The sequence below is a fragment of the Perognathus longimembris genome, chromosome 1 (assembly GCF_023159225.1).
Source record: "Perognathus longimembris pacificus isolate PPM17 chromosome 1, ASM2315922v1, whole genome shotgun sequence".
In the NCBI taxonomy this organism is placed as follows: Eukaryota; Metazoa; Chordata; class Mammalia; order Rodentia; family Heteromyidae; genus Perognathus; species Perognathus longimembris.
In genome coordinates, this window is record NC_063161.1 from 2,565,435 (window position 1) to 2,585,498 (window position 20,064).

The 20,064-nt window shown below is 55.9% G+C and overlaps 1 protein-coding gene across 3 annotated transcripts in view; it reads right to left on the reverse strand.

The window, feature by feature from the left end:
- Tbc1d22a (TBC1 domain family member 22A) overlaps positions 1–20,064 on the reverse strand; it is a 267,451-nt gene that overhangs the window by 79,660 nt on the left and 167,727 nt on the right. For all 3 annotated transcript variants that reach the window (XM_048353885.1, XM_048353877.1, XM_048353871.1), the window contains exon 10: positions 15,929–16,004. In XM_048353885.1, coding sequence (XP_048209842.1) covers positions 15,929–16,004 — 76 coding nt within the window. The remainder of the gene's footprint in view (positions 1–15,928; positions 16,005–20,064) is intronic.

Consider the following 20,064-nt stretch of genomic DNA (forward strand, 5'->3'; position numbering starts at 1 on the left):
AGGCGCTCTGGCTCTCAGATCTCTCATCAGCCTTGCCCATCAGTCCCTCCTGCACAAGCACTGCCTCCCCACCGCCCTGCCAGCCACCACCATCACCAGCCCCACGGGCAGGAATCACGGTCGCCCCTGGCACAGTGGCCGTCTACAGGGAGAAGCGGGAAACCCACAGGGCCCACAGGTCAAAGGGCAAGACCAGAGCAGCTCCCTCACTAAGTGGCAAGGGACTCCACTGCAACAGTAGAGCAGGGAGGCCGCCTGGCCCTTGCCTCGCCACCATACAGCCCTGCCATCCCCACCGCTGAGGCCGTGGCTTCCGTCACGGTGGAGGCGAGGCAGAGCTGGCACAAAGGGTGGCACTTTCCCACACTTCCTACACACTCAAGCCAGCTACTCGGTGGGTGGACGCGAGAGTCCCAGAGAAACAAAGCCACAGAGGGACCCAAGTGATGACAAACAGAAACCGACCACAACAACCCCCACGCCCCCTAGAGGACGGGGCACTTCCCCCATAATAAACCCCACGCCCCCTAGAGGACTGGGGCAGTTCCTCCGTAACAACCCCCACGCCCCCTAGAGGACGGGGCAGTTTCTCCATAATATACCCCATGCCCCCTAGAGGATGGGGCACTTCCTCCATAATATACCCCACACACCCTAACAGACGGGGCAGTTCCTCCATAATATAGTCCACACCCCCTAGAGGATGGGCAGATCCTCTACAACATCCCCCACGACCCCCAGAGAGCGGGGCAGTTCCTCTGTAACATCCCCCACACCCACTAAGGACAGGGCAGTTCCTCCATAATATCCCCCACACGCCCTAGAGGGTGGGGAATTTCCTTCATAATATACCCCACGCCCCCTAGAGGACGGGGCAGTTCCTCTGTAACATCCCCCACGCCCCCTAGAGGACGGGGGCAGTTCCTCTGTAACATCCACCACGCCCCCTAGAGGACGGGGCAGTTCATAATATACCCCACACCCCCTAGAGGATGGGGAATTTCTTCCATAATAAACCCCACGCCCCCTAGAGGACAGGGCAGTTCCTCCATAATATACCCCACGCCCCCTAGAGGACGGGGCAGTTCCTCCATAATATACCCCATGCCCCCTAGAGGACAGGGCAGTTCCTCTGTAACATCCCCCACACCCCCTAAGGACGGGGCAGTTCCTCTGTAACATCCCCCACGCCCACTAAGGACGGGGCAGTTCCTCTGTAACATCCCCCACGCCCCCTAGAGGATGGGCAGTTCCTCTGTAACATCTCCCACACCCCCTAAGGACGGGGCAGTTCCTCTGTAACATCCCCCACACCCCCTAGAGGATGGGCAGTTCCTCTGTAACATCCCCCACGCCCCCTAGAGGATGGGGCAGTTCCTCTGTAACATCCCCCACGCCCCCTAGAGGATGGGCAGTTCCTCTGTAACATCCCCCACGCCCCCTAGAGGATGGGCAGTTCCTCTGTAACATCCCCCACGCCCCCTAGAGGATGGGCAGTTCCTCTGTAACATCCCCCACGCCCCCTAGAGGATGGGCAGTTCCTCTGTAACATCCCCCACGCCCCCTAAGGACGAGGCAGTTCCTCTGTAACATCCCCCACGCCCCCTAGAGGATGGGGCAGTTCCTCTGTAACATCCCCCACGCCCCCTAGAGGATGGGCAGTTCCTCTGTAACATCCCCCACACCCCCTAGAGGATGGGCAGTTCCTCTGTAACATCCCCCATGCCCCCTAGAGGATGGGCAGTTCCTCTGTAACATCCCCCACGCCCCCTAGAGGATGGGCAGTTCCTCTGTAACATCCCCCACGCCCCCTAGAGGATGGGCAGTTCCTCTGTAACATCCCCCACGCCCCCTAAGGACGAGGCAGTTCCTCTGTAACATCCCCCACGCCCCCTAGAGGATGGGGCAGTTCCTCTGTAACATCCCCCACGCCCCCTAGAGGATGGGCAGTTCCTCTGTAACATCCCCCACACCCCCTAGAGGATGGGCAGTTCCTCTGTAACATCCCCCACGCCCCCTAGAGGATGGGCAGTTCCTCTGTAACATCCCCCACGCCCCCTAGAGGATGGGCAGTTCCTCTGTAACATCCCCCACGCCCCCTAGAGGATGGGCAGTTCCTCTGTAACATCCCCCACGCCCCCTAGAGGATGGGCAGTTCCTCTGTAACATCCCCCACGCCCCCTAGAGGATGGGCAGTTCCTCTGTAACATCCCCCACGCCCCCTAGAGGATGGGCAGTTCCTCTGTAACATCCACCACGCCCCCTAGAGGACGGGGCAGTTCCTCTGTAACATCCACCACGCCCCCTAGAGGATGGGCAGTTCCTCTGTAACATCCCCCACGCCCCCTAGAGGACGGGCAGTTCCTCTGTAACATCTCCCACACCCCCTAGAGGATGGGCAGTTCCTCTGTAACATCCCCCACGCCCCCTAGAGGACGGGGCAGTTCCTCTGTAACATCCCCCACGCCCCCTAGAGGATGGGGCACTTTCTCTCTAAGCTGCACTGAAGCAACTCAAAGCCACCTAGCAGGCTGGAGCCCTAGAGCAGACGGCTCTGTGAGCTCCAGCACAGCCTGAGGACCTGCAGGCACAGCTACAAGCCAAGGACCCAGGGCCAGGACTCCTGATTTCACAGGGACAAGCCCCACTTCCTGGCTTTCCAGGGTTACACAGAGGTATGGACGACAAACAAGATGCTGGCCAGGAGTGTCAGGAGGACTAGTCGGGGCCGAGGACAGGCAGCCTCCTGGAAGCAGACAGGATCACGAGCACAGCTGCCGGCTCAGCTCCTAGGGGCACAGGCAAAGCTGGGGAGGGCCTTCCATCCCCAGGACCCCCTCAGCCTGCCTCGCAGCAGAGGATGGGCCGAGAGAGTCCGCCATGTTCAGGACCAGACCAGGATGGAGGCTGCAGAATGCAGACGGAAGATCATGGAGCCCACGGGGGAGAGTAGGACCAACGAGGGGATGGTGCGGCGGTACCTGAGGGGCGGTGGGGGGGAAGCCACGGTGATGGAGGCAGCGACTGGAGACTCCCACCTAGTACACAGCACAGCTCCTCCCCGCAGCCGCGGGCGCTCACGGTGGGGGGAAGGGGGAGAATCTGTGCTCATCAGTATTCTGAATATCTGCAACCTAGAAACCTATTTCTAACATATGAATTCTTGCACTACATTAAATCTGCTCTATTTCCTTTCCTTTTTTGTTTGTGTTGTTGTTGTGGTTCAGTTATTTTTCTAATGGAGTCTCGGGTTCTTTGCCTGGGTGGCTGACCTTGGGCCACAATCTTCCTGCTATGGGGTCCAGCCTACGACAGCACCGTCACACTCAGCTAAATGCCGCTTTAAAAAAAAAAAAAAAACGTACTGCATAATGCCTTGCTTCTCCACCCCCAAGAAAAACGCAACAGGATATCTACTTAGACTCTCTGCCGACACGGCATGCCGGGCATGCCCCCTCGGGGTGCGGCGGGGCCCCGAGAGCCAGCCTGGCACACTGGCCACAGGGTCTCGATGGACGGCCGGCACAGCCCCGAGGGGAGAGCAGGCCGCAGCCACATTCAGCGGGGAAGGCCACGGGCTCGGTCCTGAGCACCAGGCCCCGGCCAACGACACAAGACCTGCGGACCAACGGCACGCGGGGCTCTCCCCTTCCCCCCCCCGCCTCTGCCACCTGACAGCTGCTGGGCACAGGTGCGAGGGCCTCGTCCCTGCGCACGGCTAGCACTGCAGATGGGCGCGTTCCGGGATGGGCGCGGGAGACCGGCAGCCATGCTGAATATTCCACAGGATCCCAGTCGCCCTGCTGATTGATTCTCTGTTCTCCAACTGCTTACCTTCTAGGGGTAATAAAAATATTTTCACTTGGGTGGCAATAATGCTGAATCTAGTTTGCTAGCTGTAACCGAATTCTACCTTGAAAGAATAAGTCAATTTTACCGTTACAATGTAGTCACTATAGCATTCAGAGAAATTTCATTAAAATCACATTGAACCAGAATTAAAACCCAAGAAAGGGAAATGCACAAGTAAATAAAGCCATTTAACACAGAGGTGGGACTTTTTTCCAGTAATGAATTCCAGCATTGTCCTTCTTAAGAGTGACAGAATAAAGTAATCGCATGGCCACTGCCCCTTGGCCTCCCTGGCCTGGGCCAGCATGGCTCCTCTCGAACGGGCTGATGGGAGGGAGGGCGCCCCCCAAGGGAGGGAGGCCCACCTGGACAGCCGGGGCCGGGCAGGGCCCTCTGCAGCTAGCTCGCTCTGCAGCGCTCTTTGCAGCAGTCCAAGCAGAACCGCCCAACCGACCTCCAGCTCTTGCCAGCCACCGGCCCAGCACCGTGCGCCTCTGCAGCAGCGACAGCAGCACCGACGGCACCGGGGAGGGCCTGAGGGGCCACGCACGCAGGTTCACCGCAGGGCCCGGCGTGCGAGGCTCTGGCATCGCGTCACGTGCAGCACAGACCAAGGAGATCCGTATCTCACCTGTGACGGCCGGAAACGGCCATGGGGGCGAGCCCCGCACCCACAGAAACGCAGCCGCCACCCGCCTCGCACGGCTCCGCGAGGCTCCCCGCTACAGAGCGGCGCTGACAGGGAGAGCCATCCGCTCTTTTCCTCTTCTAACCCTCAAGCCGGTCCCTTGAGCCAAAAGTCACCATCTCTGTTCGCAGGCTGACACTTCCCTAGCCTTCCCGAGTCTGGGGGCTCACCCACTTCTAACGGTGCAGCGAGGTCGACTCTTCCTCGGGCTTCTCAGTGAAGGCTGTCCTGGAACGGGGGCGGGGGGCTTCCCCTCGCCCTCCCACGACGGCACTCCGCCCCGGCCTCTGCTCCTGCTTTCTAAACAGCCCTCCGGTGGCCGTTAGCAGTGACACAGCAAGGCAGGCGGGGAGGAGAACCGGGCAGCGCCTGCCCCGCAGGCCAGCCGCACAGGCCGCCCGCGGGGCGCTTCCCAGGGAGGCCGCAGGGGTCCCAAGCAAGCGGCGTGAGGCAAGTGCCTTCGACAGCAGCCCCCCTCCCTTTCCAGGTGTGGCGCCTTCTCGTTCCCTGCCCCCATCCATCGGTGTCCACACCTAGACCTGCCTTCTCTCTCTCCTCTCTCTCTCTCTCTCTCTCTCTCTCTCACACACACACACACACGCCGCACACACAGCCATCACTGTATACACCTGGTGCTTTCTCATCCCCCATCCCTCTGCTCATCGGGACTCCCCCCGCCCCGCCCGCTCCCCGATGCTGTCAGCATCTGGCCCTTCCTGACCGCCTCTCACCCGGTCCCCGCCGAACCCCTCCCATCCCTGTCCTCACCGGGTCCCTCCCCCCTAGAGTCAGATGGGAAACAAGATGAGAATAGGACCCGGCTCAGCAGCCCCAGCCCAGGGCCGGCACGCTAAGGAAGGCTCAACGTATCACACATCTGGAGAGCTAGCTTCTGGAACAGTCTTTCTGTCAAGCATCAGTACTCTCTTGGAATACAGAGCTTTAAATGTCACTGCAATTGACACCATCCAAATTCGCCGGCACTTTTTCGTTCCTGTGATTATACAAGCTTCAAAGATCCCATTTCAAAAGTGAAAAATGAGGGTGCTCATTTCCTGTCATGTCATTACTTTGATTTGGAGAATCTGAAAACTGAAATGTGGTTCCTCCGTGCCAGCTGCCCAAGGTCTGAGTCACGGGGTTAACGAGGACAGTTCCCTCGTGGACTGTGCCTAGTGTAACACAACACGCAAAGCACACGCCCAGGCCATTGTGACCGAACTTTAACACTCTCCGAAACTCTTATTCATGTGAAACCCTCACCCAGGGAGGCTGTCATTAAGATGGGGTCTTCAAGAGACCACTGGTTAGGGTATGTGTGGTCAGGAAGGCGGGACGGGGACCCGACGGGATGGTGTCCTCACGAGAGTGCCCCATCTTCCTGGGAACACACCAAGGAAGGGTCACCCGCCCACATTCAGAAAGAGCACCGCCTCCCCCAAACGCTAGATTGCATCTGTGAGCTCTAGAGCCGTGAGAAATTAAACTTTCACCACGTAAGCACCCAGTCCCCAGGACCTTGTTCCGTGGCAACCTAAGCAGACACGACAACTTGACCTATGAGGCGACCGAGTGACACGCTCGACGCCGGGAGCCGCTCCCTACTCACTCGGGCAAAATCCCAGGGGACAGAGTGTGACGGGCACATTCCCAAAGGTGGCGCACAGAGCGGTGACGGTGGTGACATAAAGCAGGTGAAGAGCCCCTCTGGGGGCGGGCGGAGTCACCTCCTCCCTCGCTGCCGCCCCGCCCCCGCGTACGCCTCTGCTTCTGGTGCGGGCGTGCTGGAGGCCGCGTGGCCCTCCCCCTGTGCACGCTCACAGCACTTCTCTTCACTCACAGCTACCACACGAGCTGGGTTGCTGAGCACTAATCCAAGAAGCCTTACTGTCGTCAGGAAGGTAGCAGAAGGGTGAGCCCCGGGCTGTACCAAAGCAAAGAACAGTCACAAAGACCCTGAACGAGCCGCGATGCGGTGGGTGACAGCACCGAGGGAAACGAGCGGCCCACGTCTTGCCAGCCCCAGGCTGCAGAGAAGAGGGCACGGGTCGAGGATCTGGGTAAACACCCAAGGAGAATGTGGAGGTACAACTGGGCTGCAGGAGGAAGGAGTGGGGGACCAGAGAGGGAGGGGATGCAATGTTCACGAAGTGGTAGAAAGACAGATTCTCCTGTGAGAGTAGACCTCCCCCCCCCCAGGTCAGGATCCTGGACAGCCGCAATCAGGCCACCAGGCTAGGCCCTTGGACTTGAGTGACACCGTGGGAGACCTCACAGGGCCAACATCCACAGGAGGGAGAACTGACGAGGAAAACGGCACTAAGATTAAAAGCTTCTGCACAGCAAAGGCTGTCGTTTCTAAGCTAAAAAGAAAGCCTGTAGAATGGGAGAAGACTTTGCCAGCGATACATCTGACAAAGGCCTAACAAGCAGGGTATACAAGGAGTGCAAAGAACTAAAATCCCAGAGAATTAATACTCCAACTAATAAATGGACAAAGGCGCTAAACGGTTCTCAGAAGAAGAAGCACATACGGCAATGCAAATGACCAATAAATACCTGACTCTGTCTCACTCCAAAAAAGAATGTCCACCATCAAAAGTACAAACCGCAAACACTGGTGAGGATGCAAGGGGAAGGGGGATCCTAACACACCGCTGACAGGAATGGAAACGAGAGCGACCGCTGCGGAAGGCAGTATGGAGGTTCACCAAACCCTGCGCACAGAGCTACCCCATGACCCAGCGATCCCACGCTCCGGCATTTACCCAAAAGATTACGTAACAGAAAAGAGCGAAGGCACTGCGCACCTAAGCTCATTCCAGCACAGTTCACCATAGCCATGCTATGGAAGGAATCAAGAAGACGTGGTGCGATTTTATATTATATGTATGTATTATATAACAGATATGATGTATTCTACATTACATACACACACATAGGCGCAGGCCTGTACATGTACACATACACAATAGAGTTTTATGCAGCAATTGGGAAGAATAAAATTATTTCCTTTGCAGAAAACTGGACGTATCTCAAAAATATCACACTGAGCAAAGTAAGCCAGACCCAGAAAGCCAAAGGGGGATGCATGTTTTCTCTCACACGTAGATCTTAGAACAAATACGACCTCCCAGGTAAACACACACAGGAGCACATGCTTATGTACAAGATGAAGTAGACTAAAGTACAGCATATAAGGAGTGAAACTCCATGGGCTAAACCTTTGGAACACGTAACAGTTATGTAAAATGAGCATCAGGAAGGTGAGCTGAGTTTGAATGGGGGGGACTACCAAGAGTTGGGTAGATGAGTGGAAACAAGAACATGGGACAAATACAGTCAGAATACTCCATGTACAGATGTGATGATGTTAGCTGGAAATGTAAATGAGTCTGGGAGAGGGAACAGGAGGGACAGGGAAGAATGTGGAAATGGTGACTTGCATCAAGAAGCACAGCACATTTAAACGGGTATGTTAAACTGTAATCCTCTTGTACAACCTTTTTTTTTTGGGGGGGGGGGGCAGTCCTGGGCCTTGGACTCAGGGCCTGAGCACCATCCCTGGCTTCTTTTTGCTCAAGGCTAGCACTCTGCCACCTGAGCCACAGCGCCACTTCTGGCCGTTTTCCATATATGTGGTGCTGGGGAATCGAACTGAGAGCTTCATGTGTAGGAGGCAAGCACTCTTGCCACTAGGCCATATTCCCAGCCCCTCATACAACCTTTTGACGTGTAGAAAGGAGGAACAAAAGGCTAAGACCCATGGTCTTTATGAAGACAAGTCTGTTCTCCTACAGACTGGCCATGGTCTCTACAAAGACAAGTCTATTCTCCCACAGATTGACCAGGCTCTGACCTGGTGGTGAATATATCACCAGCATGGTGCAGGAGTCCTGAGCTGGTCGTTCAGAACATAATTCCTATGACAGAACTGTGTGGAAAACTGACCAATCTCTGAAGAATCGCTTCACTTAGGAGGAGCAGCACTTGGTGCCTCATCCCTGTGTCTGCACTAAAGTCAGAGTAAGACATGGCCCTTCGTGTTGCAGAATCACTCCTGCAGTTCATTGAGATGGATGGATGGATGGGTGGATGGATGGATGGATGGATGGGTGGATGGATGGATGGGTGGATGGGTGGATGGGTGGATGGATGGATGGATGGATGGGTGGATGGGTGGATGGGTGGATGGAAGGATGATAGGTAAGTAGGTAGATGGGTGGGTGGGTGGGTAGGTAGGTAGATAGGTGAAAGGAGCTCAGTACCCATGGAGCTCCATCTGAACCTATGCTCTGGCCCCAGACAAGGATCCCTGCTGGAGGACATGAGCCACCCACCTCCAACTCACCAGGACAATGTGCATGAAACACCAAGACACCTGCAGGAAACTGAAAAGCAAGTGACTGTGAATGCCATAGATGTGCCAATAAGGCTAGCCACATCTGCAGCGTGTGTGTGCGTGTCTATGGATGCGCACATACACCAGTGCGTGTACGTGGGGCGTGTAGGTCCACGCAGGGCTGTGTGTGTGGAGTCTGCACATCAAGCATGGCATGGAAGGTCATAGTCTCATCCCCTGCAGCATCTAGGAGGAAGATGAAGACTGGAGCTCAGGAACCCCGTTCTCAGCTCACCCCTTAAATAGGTTGAGCCCAGGGCACACTTGTGCTCAAAAAAATTATTCACTGTTTATTTGAAATTCAAATATAATTCAGTCTTCTGTATTTTCCTCACTGAACCCTTGGAGGCCCTGTGGGGTTGGGAAGACGAGGTGAGAAGCAGTTCTTTGTGGGTTTTTTCCACTAAAGAAAGGGAAAGTACATTTCTGCAGTCTCATTTGCTCTCCCTAAGTAGCCCAGGCAACAGCGTTGCTGCTGTGGAAGAAATCTCTCTAGCCTGACATTTCTTGAAGGCCTCATTTAGACCGGCTCGTCCGACTGACTCACCAGTGACCGGGTTTCTAGGGCCCCCAGGGCCTACCGGGGCCTCTCAACCTTACACCTCCCCAAACAAATGGACTTCCCACCTCAGCCCCTCCCGGGCCACGCGACACAGCCTCTGGGCCGCCAGAAGCAGGGTGCCAGCTTCCCTTCTGGCCGCATTGGCCCTAAGAGAACACCACTCCCTCATGGGCGGTCTGAACGGACATGACCAAATGAAAGCAGCGATGAGGATGGGCGCTAGGGGAGCGCCTCCGGCGTACCTCACGGAAAGAGGGGGCCACGGTGATGTCATTCGCATGGACATCATCCGTACCACAACGGATGTGTGACACTGGGTACGCAGTGGCAGCTGCCCAAGGGTGTGCGCCGGCCTGAGGTTTGGCTTGGGTCGTTTTCCCTGACCTCAAAGATTGGCGTCACACACAATAGGCATAATGATGGAGACCCAGAAAGGTGTCACTGAAGCTCACTGCAAAAAAATGTTAAATTTCATCCTCAAAATTACTTAAGCAATCCAAATGGAATATCTCCAAATGTTTCACAAAAAAATTCTCATTATAAGGCTTACATTTTGAAACTCTTTATCAGTTGGTTAAAGCATTAATGAGTATTTATCATTATAGCAATAAATTGTCAAATAATTAGTAAGCACTGTTGAGTTTACATTAAAAAAATCCTTTAATACTAGGGAACAAGAGTGACAGCTAATATAAATAGTGTAGACAGATAACTTTAGAATGAACATTATATCTCCTCTGAGCCCACAAATGCTTTTGGAATTTAAATAATACAGGCACGATAATAAAATATATGGCATTTTAATTCTTCTTTCTGTGAAGCTGTTTGACACATGCCCCGTTCTCACATAAAACAAAACTTTAAGACATATGTAAGCTGAAGGCATTTAATTACAATTAGCTATGAACTTTGCTTTCAGATAAAGAATATTCTTTTTTTTTTTTTTTTTTTTGCCAGTCCTGGGCCTTGGACTCAGGGCCTGAGCACTGTCCCTGGCTTCTTCCCGCTCAAGGCTAGCACTCTGCCACCTGAGCCACAGCGCCCCTTCTGGCCGTTTTCCATATATGTGGTGCTGGGGAATCGAACCGAGAGCTTCGTGTGTAGGAGGCAAGCGCTCTTGCCACTAGGCCATATTCCCAGCCCCAAGAATATTCTTGAACAAAAAAAATTACAAATTTCCTAGGATTAAAGATTACAACAAGTGAGTTGAGTCCTGGGTGAGACGGGGCGTCTCTGCGGTTCTGTCTGGGGCCCCCCCCCGCCGGTGGCTGTGCCTGGCATCGGTCCCCCCCCACCGCGGCTCCCCAGCCCGGCAGGGCCCCGCCCACGCGCCGGGGCTGTCCGTGAGACGGGAGCACCCTCTGTGCGGGGCAGGCAGTCGCCGAGGTCCTGCCTCCACCTCAAGCGTGGCGTGCAGAAGCTAAGAAAAGCTGCCCCACCCTGAGCGAAGCCACAAGGGCCACCGTGGTGAGCTCATCATGCTGGCAGCGACTGCTGAGGTAGAGGCGCGGATCCGCGGAGGGCGACGGACACCCGAGGGATGACAAAGAGATGCCACTGTCACCTGACACCGGAGTGACGACAAAGAGATGCCACTGTCACCTGACACCGGAGTGACGACAAAGAGATGCCACTGTCACCTGACACCGGAGTGACGACAAAGAGATGCCACTGTCACCTGGCCACTCAGCATTCGGAGAAAATGTGTGTTCGGTGCCGTTCTTTCTAATGCATGTGCTCAGAAACTAGGCATGAGGAATCACACGCACTGTGCCACAGCGACACACGCAGCCCGTGTGAAGGCACAGGGGCTAGCGGAGGAAGGGCGACAGCAGGGACGTGTGAGCGCCAACAGGGCGACAAGCATCATGAGGGCAGATGGACAGGAACCACGAAGGCGTTCCGGAGCTCTGTGCCACGGCAGAGCGACAGGAGCCGGGAGGGCAGAGGGCGGGGACCGGGAGGACAGAGGGGCGGGGACCAGGAGGGCAGAGGGCGGGGACTGGGAGGACAGAGGGTCGGGGACCAGGAGGGCAGAGGGCGGGGACTGGGAGGATAGAGGGGCGGGGACCGGGAGGACAGAGGGGCGGGGACCGGGAGGGCAGAGGGGTGGGGACCGGGAGGGCAGAGGGGCCGGAGCGCAGTGCCACAGCAGAAGGGCACAGCACGGGCCCCCCTCTGCACACCACGCAGTCCAAACGACCAACACAGCAGCCCTCCCAGCTCCCAGTGTGCCTGGCACCAGAGAAACCTGACAACACCATCACACTCAGTGTCCAGGAGCTGCTGCACACTTTACGCATGAACACCTTTCTCACCAAACACTCACCCAACCCAGAGCCAGGACGGCAGCTCTACACGTCAAGAGGTTCTGGTTTTGTTTTGGGTTTTGCTGTGGGGTTTTTTTTGGACTTGAACTCAGGGCCCAGGCGCTGTCCCTGAGCTTTTTTTTTTTTTTTGCTCACGGCTAGGGCTCTGCCACTTGAGCCACAGCTCCACTTCTGGCTTTTTTCGGTGTTTAACTGGAGATGAGAGTCTCACAGACTTCCCTGCCCAGGCTAACTTTGAACCACGGTCCCAGTTCTCAGCCTCCCGAGTAGCTAGGGTTAGAGGCGTGAGCCACTGGCACAGATCCAGCTGCTCCGGCCTGCATTTCCTGTGTGACGACTCTATGCAGCCTTCCCCAGGTGGCGGGCGCACCGTGTCCACTCCCACGCGCCAGTGCTGGGCAGGGTGGAGGGCCGGAGCCATTCTCTAACCACAGGCGTTCCTCTGGTTCTCCCCCAAGGAGACGGGGTGGGTAGGAGTGCTGTTATATTCTATAGCAAAATAAATACAAAAGGCAAAAAGTGTTGGGTGGGCTTTTGTAGCTGGACTGCTTTTTTAATGGTTGCTAGTGTTTTGTTTTGTGTTATAATACTGAAGATTTAACTCCCGGCCTTTTGCGGGCTGGACAAGCACTCTCCCACGTGAAATGCGCCTCCAGCCCCTTTGGGCACTGGGTGTTTTCAAGGCACGCCGGTCTGCGATGCTTGTACGTGTGCTTCTTGCGCTGCCGGGCCCGCCCAGCACCCACCACTACAACCAGTTGCTGCGCTGGAAGGGCAGGCACGCACCACCACGCCCGGCTACTGGCTGAGACGGAGTCTCCCAAACTTGAGCCTGCTTCCTGCCTACGCTGGCCCCAAACAATGCCCTGTCCCCTCCACCTCGGCCTCCAAGCAGCTAGGACAACAGGCCTGAGCCACCTTGCCTGGCTTGGGTAGGGTTCTGATCTCAACAGAAATTCACAGCCATTCCTTCAAATCACTATCATGGCTTTCGTCCGAACAGCTCTCTCCTTCCAGAGATCACAGACCCAAGCCCTTCTTCCTACCCCGCCAGCAGCAGCCAGCGTGCCCCAGGGAAGCCTAACGTCCACCCAGAGAGGCAGGAGTGAGAATGGCAGACAGGAACCCCTTTGGACCGGAAGCTGTTCCTGCTACACTGGAGCTAAGATAAAATGCTTTTAGCCGGAAATGAAATTCCTGAGGACACGTCTGCTCTCACACAGGAAGTCCCAAGTCCTTCCTCACGCCCCAGAGCCAGCGTTCTGGAGGACCAGGTCTCAGACTTGAGCTTAGTCTTTGCCCACCCAGGAAGGAAACCTGCCTGCTGGGCACTTTGGACCACTATCTCCCAGTGATGCCCCGAGGACATGAGAGGTGAGGGGCCACTGTCCTGTGCGCTTTGCACCCCGGATTTGATGAGCATCGTGGGGCAGTGTGAAATCAACCAGAAGTGAGACTCCTGGAGTTCCAAACTCATCTGGATGGAGATCTCTGCCAGGTACGGACTCCAGGTGACATATTCTTTCCACATTCCGAAGACACATCCGCAGGGGCTTTCGTAAAGAAGCTCTCAATGACAGGCGTCTTAAGAAGCATCTTCTCAAACAGCTTTAACAATTTCAAGCTGGGCCTGGTTACACACGACCCTCGTCCCATCACTCATTCAAGAGGATGAAGCAGGACGAACAAGAATTCAAACGTATTCTGAGCTACACAGCAAGACTTCATCGAAAAAAAAAAATCTTTTTAAATCTGTCTGCACTTGGTTTCATTAAGGAGTTCACTGTGATGTGTTAGTTAGCACACAGGTTTCTCTGTTGACCTCCTCAGGATTCCCTGGTCTCTGGGACTTGTGAATTGGTATGGTGTTTCTTCAAGCGCGGTGACCTGCACCTCCTGGTAATGAATGTCTCTGTTCTGTGCCAAGCCTGGAGGGCAGGTGCTCACACTTGGACGGCTGGAACTCCAAAGTTATGCGCCCTGCCTAACTCTCCCCTCCGGGACCTGCCCATAAAGCCTCCTTCATCAGCCGGAGGAGATGCTGACCTCCCTGAAAGTGCAGAAATAAAACAGGGAGGTTTTATTCTTAAGTAAAAAAGTGATTTTGTTCTTCCTAGTAGAACCTGCTCTTAATAAAATCTTTACAGTCTGTGCAAAAGTTCTAAGCCCACAGCTTCCCTCTCCCAGCCGTGGTGGGGGTAGGAGGGCGGCTTATGAAGCTAGGTTCTTGGCCCTTCTCTGGGCGCGCCGAGGGAGGAGGCTCCCAACCAGGGCCCAGGCGCCGCACATTTTTTCTTTAATACTCTACAGCTGCGTCAGAAGAGCAGGAACAAACAGTTTACACAGTTAGCCTACTACGCCAGAGGCTCTCCTGGGCTCCAAAGAACTGATGGCTGGAGTAGACTCGCGCAGGATGGAAACGCCCTACTGCAGGTCTCCCGCATAAAAGGATGCTCAGCTTAGCTCTGCTTCCAGAGCAGGCTCCTCCAGTGCCGTGGCCGCTCTTTTAAACGATCACCCAGTAAAGGCGCATCCATTTCCTTCTGAACCACAGCCCAGAGAAAACCAACCCCAGCAAGTCCCAGCTGCAGGGCTGGAGTGAACGAGGGCTGCCCAGAGCCTCCGGGGCGCCCAGAAAACATACAACACGCCTTCGAAGGGGCACCGGGGGAGGAGAAGAACCTGCCAAGAACGCGGAATTCATAGCTACTGCAAATCGTATTTCAAAGAGCTACGTGAGATGGGGAGCACTTGGGAAACCGGTCACAGGAAAAAGAAAAAAACAACAACCCAGACCTGACTGTGCGAGAAGAATACATGTGCGCAAATACACCGACAGAAGCAAAGAAGCCGTATTTTAACAGATAGATTGAAAAGTAGCTAAATATAATACTGAATCAAATAAAGTCGCATTGTAAGAACTGGGTAAGACTTCATAATATGGAAATCAGGTAATAACCATTAGACAGAGAGCTGGAAATCGGATTCAATCGAGGAACAAGAGAAGAGTTTATAATTTGCATGGCTCCATTTTATACTGTCACTCAGTCATTCCCCACAGCCAGAGCTTTACTGTAATGACTGCTTTAACAACTCACTCCTGCTGGGAAGTAGGAGGACACCCTCAGAACGCCCCCACACCCCCACACACACACGCACACGTGTAGGGGGCACACTAAAGGGGACACGCTCCACCACTGCACTTTAAACCGAGTGCATGTTTTCTGTGTATGCAGCAAAATGCTGCTCCAGCATTGCCTAGGACTCATCATCAAAGAGCGGGCCTGGTCCTAACAGCTCACCACTGACCGGCTGGTGTCTCAGATACACTCCGGGTTCTGCTTGCTATCACTCTGTTAATGCTCTGTGCATTAATTTAACAAACTATCAGGAGACCATGCCCGGAACGGGCAGGCATTATCTCTCAACTTTCATTTAATTAAACTCTGCTATTGCAAGATGACAGTCAGCACATCGCAGGGGAATTATTTTAAGGACGAAGGTAAAAAGTATTTCAAAGCCCCCACTTAAACATGAAAGCATAATCTAAAATTGCCCGAGCACACGCTATAATTTTTCTATAATATTGAAGATGTTATTTCCAGACTTGGTAATTAATTGGATTCCATGGAGAAATTATTCTAACCTCCTTGATGGCAAAATGAGGTACACAGGCAGGGAGCAAGCCAAAGGACAGCTATAAACAACCACTCTGTCGCCCAGGCGAGATGGTCCCTTGCTCACCCAGGAGTGAGGGCTGCCTGCTAAAAGCAAGCTCATTACCCTCCTGTCAGCTCCTGCCTGAATCCTGGCTAGAGCAGAAGCAGGGTGGGAGCAGCTCCTCATCTGTGGCCGCCTAGGAGGGGTAGAAGCCGCAAAGCCAAGCAGCCCAGGCCTACCAGCTGGGTAACAGCAAGGACTGCAGTGCCCAGGGCCAGGACACCTTCACTGCCTCCCGGGCCCGGGCCCGGCCCCTGCCCCAGCCCTACCCTTGCCCCTGCTCCTAGCCCTGTCCCTGCCCCTGCTCCTAGCCCTGCCCCTGCACCTGCCCCTGCCCCTGCCCCTGAGAGGGGCTGCTTAGGAAGCAGGCGTACCATCAATCCGGCTCACGAGTTCCTCCAACATCTTCACTTTCAGTTGAATCCCAGGTTGGGCAAAGGTGTAGTTGTCCTAAGGGGGAAAAAATGATAATGTGTATTATACTCATATAAAATAAAAACACATAGTCCACATGAGAAAAGAGGCAGTTGAAATAACTTTATAATGGTCAGTAATTTTATAACCCAACAAACTCACCAACAGCTGGATCTTCCCTGGAGAACGCCACGGGGGGACGGGACACCACCGTCGGGCATGGCCAGGGCGCGGCGCTTGGAGAAGCCAGCCCACGGGTCTGAGCCCGCAGTGCCCGCGTCTCCTGAACACTCAGTGGGACATCTCTATGTGCGTGTCAACGTAACGGCCACCCGCCTGGGCAGCACGCCGAGCGGGGCCATCTGCCCAAAGGACCGCCCTGCAAGGCACCGGCACGGCCTGCGGCCAGCCCACCGGGGAGGCCTCCCCGGGTCCCACGAGCCCCGAGGCAGCCACGAGGAAGGAGGGGCACGTGAGCGAGAGACTGCAGAGAGGAGAGCTCGCCCGTTACCGAGGCGGGGAGAGCCGTGCGGAGCCCGGGAGCGAGGACCGGCTTTAGGGAAGGGGTCTGGGGTGGGAACCAGCCCTATCACCCAGAACCTGGGTGGCCTGGCGAGTGCCATCCCCTCTGGTGAAGGGAGACCGCGACGCGCCCTTCCCTCCAGGACTGCTCGCAGCTCCAGGGAGATACGAGCGGGGCCCTCGGGAGGGGGTCCCCCGTACGGCAGGGGTTCGGGAAACAGCGGCGGGGCGAGGGAGAGGCTGGCGCCCCCTCGCCCCAGGGCAGGGAGGCGTCTCAATTCTAGCAAGCGGGATCTGCAGCCTTGCGGACATGAGGTACGCCCCAGGTGCGGCGGGCGTCTGCGGGACCCCGGGCTGAGGGGGGCGCCGTGCACCCGGGACGCGGGGCAGCGGCACCGGAGCGGCCCACCTGGAGCGAAGGCGCGCGGTATGCCTGCCGGTGCCGGTGCCGGCGCCCGTGCCGGTACCACTGCTCCTCGGCGCGCCCAACAGGACTCCCCCCGCTCCCCAGAACAGGCGCTCTGGGCAGAGCTGCGGCCTCCCACGGGTCCGCTGCAGGGCCTGCCCACATCTGCAGAGCTGGCAGCTCAGACAGCAGCTCAGACGGGGACTCGGGGGCCAGGCCGGCCCCTGGCCAGCCAGCAACAGCGCCCTTCCTACGTGGGAACCTAAGTTGCCGTCCCCACCCAGACCCGGCCCTGCCTCTGACAACACACACACGCACACACACACAAAGGTGCTTTCTGCAATGCCACGTGCCCCTAGGCATCCATTTCCCCAGGTTTACACGAGATGCCCTTCCAAACTCCCCCTCGGACCCTGTGGCCCTGGCCCCTGATCGGGGCTCCGCTGGCGCGGAGTACGGGGAGCCAGGCAGGCTACTGCCGGGCCGCTCAAAATTTCCACCCACTGATCAGCAAATCTCATTAATGCAACGGAGCACCACAGTTCGTGCCTGACCATTGCACACCAACAGGACTTACTACGAGATGCTGCTGTGTGCCAGAAAAGTAAGTCCTGCGCATCTATACTCTGCCAAACGCTTACAGCCACGGGCCTGCCGGCTGCCCTTGGAGAGGCCTGCGGGCAAGGTCGGTTCTCCCGGCCGTGCGGGAACCTGGGTGTCGGGAGGGCTCGGGTCGCCCGGGAGCCGGGAACTGGGGTGTGACAGGCGGAAGTGCTCATGCTCTCGGCCTCAGGGCCACCCAAGCCCTGACCTCCCCCCTCCCCCGCCAGCTGCACGCAGGCTGTCACAAGTCACCGCGGGGAACTGCGCGGCCTGGCGAGGCCTCCAGTGATGGCGCCTGGTTTTCTCCACGTTATCTGTTCCCGCAGATCCTGCTCGGCATCCGGATGCCGCCCTGAACCGCAGCCCTGAGTGTGATCATCCGCGGCGTCCCGGGGCCCCCAAACCAGGGGTGGGTCTTGGGTCCTGACACACGGCGGCAGCAATGCAGAGCGCCTCCTGCCCAGAGCCAGCCATCTGGTGGCGAGACATGCTCCCCAGGCTGGTCGTGTCAGGTGTGGGCTGCGGCGGCCGCGACCCGGGCACCTCGCTGCACAGCACAGAGCGGGGCCTGGCCTGAACCCCTGTAGGGACACGGGACCTGAGCTGCGCTGGCAGGCAGGAAGTGTCGGGGAGCGGGGTCAGGGGACTGAAGGACCAGGACACACCCCAGGCCAGAGATGAAGGCCGCGAGGCCTGAGGGGCGGTGAAGAAGCCCCGTGAGGAAGAGAGGGCCATCCCCAGGCTGGAGGCTCTTGAGGGAGTTAACGGTAAGACCAGGGCAAAGCTGTCTGAAGAGGATAATGAGGTGGGGATGGGGAACCCCCATGGCTATGAAGGTCCCATAGTGAAAAAGCCCCGGGCTGCCAGTGCAGACGTGACAGAAGAGACACGAGGGGAGGGGTCAGGGGTCACAAGACAGTACCATAATCGAGACAAAGCGGTGACAAGAGCTTCCCACGGGAGACACCGCCGACCCAGACTCTCCCAATGGCTTCTCACCCACCGACACTGCCTGGTTTTTTGAACATGAATGCAGGACTTTCCATTCATTCCTATTAGCTTCTTCATTTCATTGGTTCTCATCTGGCATTCTGGGCAGCAGAACTCATTGTGAATCTTGATTATGTCATCTATCACATTAGCTGCCCCTCTACGCTTAGAAGCTCTGGTTACACTGATACCTCAATGTCTTCACTGCAGTCTCAGAGAAGAGGAGGGAAAGGCAAGGCCAAGGACAGGGCCCTGGGCATGACCCTCAGAGACACACTCGGAGCAGAAAGCCACCATGACAACACAGGAAGCAGGCGTAGCTCTCTGCTTCGGCCTGCAACCTTCACAAGCCTCTGTCTCCTCACCAGTGAAAGGGACATGGCAGAGCCCCTCACAAGGGCACTGTGGGTATCAAAAGAATTACTCCATGGTTTGGGTTTGGGTTGACACAGGGTCTCTCCAGGTAGCCTACACTGGCTTGGAACTAGGCCTGTGCTGACCTGCTGTGATTAAAGGTGTGTCCCACCCACAGGTGGCTCCAGTGACTGTATCTAAAATAACCTCCATCAGTGCCCACCCCAAGGGACAAACCCATCCTACCTACCCCAAGCTCCCACAGCCACAGGTGGTCTCGGGACAGAGGTTAGGACCAAGGGATGCCCCCCGGTTAAGGCAGGGTCGCCAGCACCTCCCACAGGCTGCATGTGTGTTGGCAGACACAGACCAACCAGCAGCAAAGGTAGTGAGGCAGTACTGCAAGCCATCTGTGCCGCAACACAGGTGCAGAGCGTGTGGAGCAGTAGAGAGAAGACGCAGCAAAGTGGAGAAGCCGACCAGACGGGTGAGAGAAGCCAGCCTGGAAAGCAGCCCTACCCTACGAGCCCAACTGAGTGGCATTCTCCAGAGAGAACCAGAGAGACAGTTTTTAAAAATCCATGGTGGCCAGGGTTGGGAGGGAGGGAGTAAACAGATACAGGGGATGGGGGCCCAGTGCTGTGAAACAGCTTTCAATGACACTGCAGTGGGACACAGGGCATTAAGACGTCTGTCAAAACCCACAGAGTGTACACCCCAGACCCAGGACCAACGGTGGGCTTGGACTGGAATGTGCCGGGTTGGCTTACTGGTCATAACAAGCATGCCACACTGCAGATGGTAATGTGGGGAGGGAAAGGAGCACTGGGAAGCCTCCTTGTTTTCTGCTTACTCTTTTCTAAACCTGAAACAGCTCCAAAAAAAATAATAGCCTGTTAATTTAAGAAAATACTTAATTCAACCAAAGAAAATGGACATAAGAAGAGATGGAACAAATGGAAAAAGTAACCTAAACTGCAACCACATAAGTAATTATTGAACATATTGCATAGGTCCATCCAAACAAAATACACACAAAAAGGATGAGAATCCAAATGTTGGATATAAGCCAGCTACAAGAAATGCCCATTAAGCCAGGAGCCAGTGGCTCACACCTGTCATCCTAGCTACTCAGGAGACTGAGATCTAAGGATGGCAGTCTGAAGCCAGACGGGCAGAAAAGCTCATAAGACTCATCTTCAATTAGTCAGCAAAAATCTT